We start from the raw sequence: 8,719 nt of genomic DNA, 5'->3' as shown, positions 1-8,719 counted from the left end.
ATACCGTCATTATATACATATATTATATGTATGTATGTATGTATGTGTATGTATGTATGTTATATATATATATATATATATATATATATATGTAGTATATATATATGTATGATATATATATATATATATATATATATATATATATATATAATGTCTTTAAATAAAATAAAAGTTAAAAAAAATGTTTCTTGTCATTTATTTATCCTTCAATAAAACGGTATTTAATGATAATTATTAAAATTCATTGAGAAAAATACATTCTATATATATATATATATATATATATATATATATATATATATATATAGATATAGATATATAGTAAACATTCAATAATAATTTTTCCTTTAGTAACAAAATTTACAAACTTAATAAAATTTAAATAAATAACATTCCCTCCAACACACGTGGATTCGAACTCTGGTTAACATAGATTGAGAAAGAAAAATAAAAAATCTTATATATATTATATATATATCATACATATACATATATATATACATATATATATATATACATACATATATATATATATATATATATATATATTATATATATATACAAAGTTAAATATTATAATTTTTCATTTAGTAACAAAATTTACAAACTTAATAAAAATAAATAAATAACATTCCCTCCAACACACGTGGATTCGAACTCTGGTTAACATAGATTGAGAAAAAAAAAATCTTATTTACCTTTAAACTGTCAAAGGCTCAACGGCCATGTTGCTCTCGGCCGGGGAACTATGGTAGCGACGGCCTCACTCTACAAAGGCTGGTAAGGAACTGGGGGTCATTCTACTAAACACGGCCGATTAAACACACAGAGTAATGGTTCTCCTTTTCTGGTACGCGCATAGCAATGGGTGTCGCCCAGATGGTTGAAAAAACCGCGTAGGTCCAAAAGAATAAGTAATAGTCTTTTTTTAAGATTATTTGGGACTGTTTTTAGTATGAAGTAGATTATGTTGACGAATTAATTTTCCCATTTTCTGTTCGGTAGAAACGCCTCGTAGTACCATAATTCTAGAACGGTCAACCAGGATAAGGGATAAGTAATGGTTCTTTCTAGTTTCAAAGTTGGGTAAAACCACGATTATACAAACATTTCCTCCCTCATTTCCGTCCTCCATGGGTAAGATGGGGTTACCCTATCATCGACCTTTTCTTTCACAATGGCAAAAATAACGCCGGATGACTTTTTCCAGTTCGTTCAGGCGACAAAAGATTCCGGGACCCTGGCATTTCCCGCCATTTTTTTCTCTCACGAGAGAGAGAGAGAGAGACTACCGGTGCACTTCCTAATTTAGTTTCCTTGAAAAGTAACTTTTACTTGATGTAAAAACGAAGACAAAACATAGTTTACGGAGGAAATTTCCTCCCAAAAAGTAAAATTTGAAAGAGATTGAGGTCAATAATAATCATACTGATATGATAAAAAATTAAAGAGGGGAGTAGTACTAGGCTCACATGCGAGATTTTCTGGTGAATACAGGATAAAATAATTCCAAAGCTTCGTTGTTTTCGACCTTAAAAGCTTGATTAATACTTGGTTTAAACCTCTCTAGCGTAGGAATTATGAAATACAATTATTACATGAGAATACAATCCGATTGTCTCATGAATACGAAGGTTATAGAGACAAAGTCGACATTATTTCAAACCTCTCCCGTCTAGCCATCCTACCACCATTCCTTTAATTCACGCATTTATGCAGATGTTTATAGTTATTCTGTAGTTATTTGGTGATTTATGAATCATGTATCGTAAACGACAATTATTGCATCATTTATCAACATCGTGTTTACGCTGGCAATAGTGAAATTACCAGAAGTAATCGGTTAAGTTTGAAATCTCCATCATCTTACGTAACCGACAATGGCCAACTCGCTTTAACTCTTCAGCGTGAATGAAAAGACCTTGTCCATTGTATCGTTCTTAATTGAAGCAAGCAAAATAACATAACCTTGTCGTAGTAACATCACGTAACCGTTATCACATTGGCGTAACAGGTAAAAAAAGATAAATTTCTTTAAAATGACGAAAAATCATCTGAGTCGATCTGGTTAGGCGAGAGAGGCGTCATTAAGGACATTGTTGCCAGATTGCTCCATTTACATTTAATTAGACTTCAAGGCCTTAGCGTAATTAGATTAAAACTTTGATGGTAAATAACGTTATGGAATAATTACTGTATTATTTAATTTATTAATAGTAGGTATTATAGACAACGTACGCGCTTGCGTTAGCGTTGGGACAATGAAAACAAATCGATATTAATTTCATGAAATGTATATATCTAAGCAAACGTTAGCTTGTTAGATATCGCCCTGATATGTTTTGTTTCGTTGTCTCGCAAAGAAATAATGGCTGACATTAACGAATACGTTATAGAATATCTATATCTATGACCCGTTGCCGTCTTAGGAAGCTTTATAACTGGTGTAAAAATATAGAGATAATTCGAAATTTTGTTTAGAGACGAACATAAAATATATATAAATAAAAATAGGCTAACTGACAACTAAAACTACAAAGAAAACCTAGAGTGAAACGAAATCGAGGAAAAATAAAAAATAAGAAATTATAAAAAGCAGCAGAAAAAAAAAACTGAAAAAGAAAGGCCATGTTGACAACAACCTATTTACGTTGAACTTTTGTCTCTTAAAGATAAAACCGAAAGAAAATTAGAACATTTAAGAAAAAAATTAAAGAAAATAAAGGTAAACTGAATAACTACTGAGTGTGGAAATTGTGTATTTCGTTTACTGACATTTTTTTGGTTATTTTTTTTTTAATGTCAGATTTAATGGGTATCTGAATTTTGAATAGTCATTTACTATATGCGTTTCCTGGCTGGGACGATTTTAATTTATTCTTTTTTTAATTTCTGTTATGAATTGAATTTAAATTTATATATATATATATATATATATATATATATATATATATATATATATATATATATAGAGTGAGAGGTTAATAGGCCTACACATCAATATATATATATATATATATATATATATAGAGAGAGAGAGAGAGAGAGAGAGAGAGAGAGAGAGAGAGAGAGAAGAGAGAGGCCGTATAAGCCTATACATGTTAACAAAATATTTCAGTCATATATATTATATATATATATATATATATATATATATATATATATAAAGAGAGAGAGAGAGAAGGCCGTATAAGCCTATACAAGTTAACAAAATATTTCAGTCATATATTTTATAATATATATATATATATATATATATATATAGATATATATATATATAATATATAAAGAGAGATGAGAGAGAGAGATAGAGAAGGCCGTATAAGCCTATACATGTAAACAAAATATTCAGTCATATATGATATATATATATGTATATATATATATTATATATATATTAACATATATATATATATATAATATATATATATATAAAGAGAGAGAGAGAGAGAAGGCCGTATAAGCCTATACATGTTAACAAAATATTTTCAGTCATATATATATATATATAAAGAGCCGAGAGAGAGAAAGAGAGAGAGAATGTTCCATAGGCCTACACACCACTAAAACAAAGCAAATATCCAATATAAATATGAACTATAAATGTAATCATCTAGAGAGAAATCAATTTAAATAAGAAAAATAAATATTAATTCCACTTAATGATACCCACCAATACCCCAGAGAGTCGATTATACCAGAATACCCACAATTAACGAACGGAATTAGAGAAAAACAATCATTTTTTTATGCATAACCCTTTTTGTAACACCTTTCCACAACCTTGTTCAATTTTCTCGCTTCGAAAATTCTTCTTCTCCCCCCACACCCCACAGCCCCACAACCCCCAAGATTAGCCCTGGAGTCGCCCAAAAGGATCAAGGCTGAAGGAGGTTCCCTTCGGCGTATATATAAATGCCTGGGAAATCGATAAAGGGCGCCACTATTACTGCTACTCCCGCTTACGAGAGCTTTACGAGGAGGATCACTTTTTGCAAAGGTAATAGAGAAACGTGTTTATTTCTTAGAGGTGTACTTATAGAATATACTTGCGTACTTATCAAATAAACGTAAATACTTATGGAATATACTCATATACCGATAGAAAGTTGCTTCAAAGCTTAATTCGTTGGCCCTGTAGAACATTCCATAGGTCTATATACCTTCTATAGACATATCAGTCCTTCTCAGGCCTATGTAAACAAAAATACCCTTTTTAAAATAGGTCATAGACCAATAAACTTTAAAACTCCTTCCTGACCACACCCTATAAACATAATAGTCCTCCTTAGGCCTATGTAAACAAAAATACCCTTTTTAAAATAGGTCATAGACCTATAAACCTTAAAACTCCTTCCTGACCAGACCTTATAGACATAATAGTCCTCCTTAGGCCTATGTAAACAAAAATACCCATTTTTCAAATAGTATCAATAGGCCTAGGGGGCCTTATACCAGCAAGAATAGTCCTTCCTAAACCTTATAAACAATCTCCCACCATAATCATTCACCACACTCACCATCTTTCTTCATTATACCCTGAAGATGGTGAATACCAGCTGGTTGGCCATACTCTCCCTGGGGGCATATGCCGTCTCCTTCACTCAGGCAGCGCCAGACGTCTACGGGGCGCCTCCTCCCCCTAGGGCCTACTGCCTCCCCCAGGTGAAATATGTCACCAAGTACCAGACACAGGTGGAGAAGGTAATTTAAATGTGATTTTTATTTTAATTAACTTATTGTTTGGAGTTTATTTAAGTGGTTTTACTTGATGTTTACTTAATGTTTAGATTATATTTAAATGGTTTCCGTAGATGTTTAGTTAATGTTTAAATTATGTCTGATAAATGTGAGTTTACTTACCGTTTAGTCTATTTATAAATGGTTTAGTAGATGGATTAGTCCTATAAGTTCTAAAGTTTATTTATTGTTTAGATTATGTTTGATGGTTTACGTAGATGGATTAGGCCTATAAGACTGAAGTTTATTTGTTGTTTAGATTTTAAGTGGTTTACGTAGATGGAATAGGCCTATAAGTTCTAAAGTTTATTTATTATTTAGATTATGTTTAAGTGGTTTCCTTAGATGGATTAGGCCTATTTAAATCTAAAGAGTGTTTATGTGTGTGTGTTTGCGACCTAAGTAAATAGTTGATTTATTTCCTGACCGTCAACTCAATATTTTGCTGACGTCATCGTCAACAATGGCACCTCACCTCTCTCTCTCTCTCTCTCTCTCTCTCTCTCTCTCTCTCTCTCTCTTTCAAGTACTTCCGGTTACGTCATGTTAATTAAAGAATCCAGGAAGTGAACTGAGAAAGATTTTGTAACATTTTGTGGTTTTTTGTATTTTTTTTTCTTTTGTAGCTTTATGTAGATGTTTAATGTAGATTTTGTCTCTCTCTCTCTCTCTCTCTCTCTCTCTCTCTCTCTCTCTCTCTAACCTTTTTTGTTTCAATCCTCAGCTACCAGTGTACGAAACGGTCTACGACAAGCAGTACGTGCCCACGACGATCTACCAACCCGTGTACGAGACCGAGTATGTCACGAAGGTCGAGACCGAGTACGTACCCGAGTACGTCACGGAGACCGAGTACAAGACGGACACGAAGTACGTCACGGACTACGAGACCCAGTACGAGACGAAGTACGAGACCAAGACCGAGCACGTGCCCGAGTACGTCACGGAGACGGACGTGAAGTACGAGACCGTCGTGCAGACGGACGTGAAGTACGAGACCGTCTACAAGACAGAGTACCAGCCGCAGTACGTCACCAAAACGGCCCTCCACTACAACACGGTCTACAAGACCAACTTAGTCCCGTACTACCAGACCGTTTTGAAAACCCTCCAGACGTACAAGACGGTCTGCCCGAAGCCGTACGGAGGGTACGGGTACGGTGGGTACGGTCACTGACGCGTCTGATGCACGTATCGATACTGCCATACTGTCAAAGTTGCCAAATAGGGAATTATGCTTTTAATTATTTGCTTTTATTGGCTTACAATTATCAATGTAAACATGATAAATGAATTACACGGAGTTATCCAATAAAATTATTAATCTAGAAATTAATAAAATAAAATTATGCATTGTAGAATTATAAAACTAACATTGACTCGTCTGATACCCGTATTGATATTGCCATAAAGACAGAGTTGCCAAGCAGGGAAATATGCTTTCTTATTATCTGCTTTTGTCTACTTTAAATTATTAATGTATAAAATTGAATGCCATAAATTATGCATCGCAGAATGTGAAATAAATCATGTAAATGAATGATGAAAGTGTTTATTTGTTTATTAGGTATTTTGAATTCCTTTTAATTCATCATAAATTTGATGTATTTATTAATTTTTTTCATTTACGTTTGAGAAGATGGAAAGTATTTTATTCTAATACTTATCACAGCCTGTTATGAATCCTGATAACTCTCTCTCTCTCTCACTCTCTCTCTCTCTCTCTCTCTCTCTCTCTCTCACTATTTTCTGAATGCTAATGACACAAATAAATTAACATAGATAAAATCTAAGTGTGAAAAAAAGTGTAAAGTACAGCAATTTAAATAAGTCCTGAAAAAAACTGCTAAAGAATGAAGTACTGAATAAAAAAAAAAGAGGAGAATGTAATGGGGAACGAAAGGGAAATAAACTTTTTTTTCAAATCCTGCAAAGAAATCCTATGCCGCCAAGGACTTCACTAGTGTGCTTATAGGATATCACGCCATTGTTCTTTTAATAACAATTGAGTGTCCCATTAAGAGAGAGAAAAATTATAAATATCAGGAAAAACAGAAGCATGGAGAGAATTCACAAACCTGGTAGCAGAGGAGACAAAGCTACCAAGACAGACAAACTCTGGCGATGCTAATCTCAGCGAGATAAAAATTCTCTAGCTCAATGGAGCACTGTCTGAAACCATACCTGTAAAATAAGGAGATATATGAGATTTCTTACTGGATTTTGTCCATGGGATAATTATATTAAATTAATTATATCATTCTAGAAACTTTAAATACACTAGACTACTGTATTTAACCACTGTATTCACAAACCTTAGGTGAACACTATTCTCTATAGCTCAATGCAGCACTGTCTGAAACCATACATGTAAAATAAAGAGCTACAAGAGATTTATTAGTGGGTTTTGTCCATGGGATAACTATATTACCTTAACTATACCATTCTGTTAACTGTAAAGACACAAATCTGCTGTATTCACAAACCTTAGGAGAGCACTATTCTCTACCTCAGTGTAGCACTGACTGAAACCATTCATGTAAAATAAAGAAATACGGGAGATTCATCGGTTGTTTTTGTCCATAGGATAACTATATTACCTTAACTATACCATTCTGTAAACTGTAAATACACAAATATGTTGTATTCAACTACTGTATTCACAGACCTTGCTCTGTTGTATTTCTGCAATAAACAGCAACTGATATTTGGCAATTCTCACCAGCCGGTTTTATGCAATGCAACATGACTGAAATCTGGGCCAGTGAATGTCTTGGAAACCACTTTTCCATTTTGAGAAATGATGTCTGTGATGCAGTAAGAGAAATCAATCAAATTTGTTAATTTTGTTAATTCATTTTCTAATGTAATAAGTGACCTCTTCTTTCTGTACTTCCTGTTATACTTATATTGTTGGTTCTTTCAGATGAGCCTGCAATATTCTTTGGAAGCTTGAAGGTTTAGTCGGTGGCTCCTGTGGTGGGCTTGTTCCATATGAATATGGGTTTCAAATTCTGAATAATAATAATAATAATAATAATAATAATAATAATAATAATAATAATAATAATAATAATAATAATAATAATAATAATAATAATACGAATTTCATGTCAGTGGCCCCTGTGGTGGGCTTGTTCCATGTGATTAGAGTTCATCTTCTGAATAATAATAATAATAATAATAATAATAATAATAATAATAATAATAATAATAATAATAATAATAATAATAATAATAATAATAATATAGGATTTATCTGCATTGTGCATACAACTGAATTTTGATTGTGCGTCGCATATATTATTTAATATATATATATATATATATATATATATATATATATATATATAAACAGAAGAACACCTTGATATTGTTAGACATATTATCACAAAAATCAAATTCACTTCCTGCTTCGGCAATATTGCATCATCATCAAAATTAACCGTTATTTTGACAGAACAATGGAGACTTCATAGTGTCATAATCGCTCTAGAAAAAGTCTTGTGATCTAACTCTTAAAGTTGCATCAGTAATTAAAAGCGTATTTTCGAAAGGAACCACTTGAAATCTTAACCAAACGAAGCGTATAAGACCTTGCAACAATCGAATTCATTAATTAAAACACACCTCTGTGGCCAGGTGCATTAAAAAACCGAGGACCTCCCTCCCCTCTGTGTCGCCGAGTATGGCAACCGGCGTGAAATGGCCCCAGTGAGGTCACTGGTGACCTCGTTTCAACTCATTTCCGTGAGAATATATAAATGAGAGTTCATCTCGATAGGGACGTCAGATTTGGGTCTACATTCGACGGCTGTAGAGGCACTGATACGTTTACAAGTCAAAGTATGGTTTTGTAGTGAATCGTATTGTGTTGTACAATGGGTTCTGCAGTGTTGTATAGTGAATCGACGTATTGTGCTGCACAATATGTTATACCTACATTTTGTAGTGGATAGTACACGTACCGTATATGTAC

General features: G+C 33.0%; 1 protein-coding gene across 1 annotated transcript; it reads left to right on the top strand.

Moving 5' to 3' along the window:
- The first annotated feature begins 3,921 nt into the window (after window positions 1–3,921).
- LOC135207626 (uncharacterized) lies at window positions 3,922–6,274 on the top strand. The gene is made up of 3 exons (XM_064239487.1): window positions 3,922–4,000; window positions 4,546–4,704; window positions 5,465–6,274. Exons 2-3 carry the CDS (start codon window positions 4,546–4,548, stop codon window positions 5,915–5,917), a joined length of 612 nt encoding a protein of 203 aa, XP_064095557.1. The 5' UTR covers window positions 3,922–4,000; the 3' UTR covers window positions 5,918–6,274.
- The last annotated feature ends 2,445 nt before the right edge of the window (window positions 6,275–8,719 follow it).

The sequence above is a fragment of the Macrobrachium nipponense genome, chromosome 34 (assembly GCF_015104395.2).
Source record: "Macrobrachium nipponense isolate FS-2020 chromosome 34, ASM1510439v2, whole genome shotgun sequence".
NCBI classification, from domain to species: Eukaryota; Metazoa; Arthropoda; class Malacostraca; order Decapoda; family Palaemonidae; genus Macrobrachium; species Macrobrachium nipponense.
The sequence above is the reverse complement of the archived record's forward strand: the minus strand, read 5'-3'. Positions and strand labels throughout refer to the sequence as shown.

Bases quoted from the DNA above. Each gene is read 5' to 3' on its own strand.
- LOC135207626 (XM_064239487.1), top strand. From the start codon at position 4,546: ATGGTGAATACCAGCTGGTTGGCCATACTCTCCCTGGGGGCATATGCC. The intron at 4,705-5,464 runs GTAATTTAAATG...TTCAATCCTCAG, and splicing joins ACCAGACACAGGTGGAGAAG to CTACCAGTGTACGAAACGGT.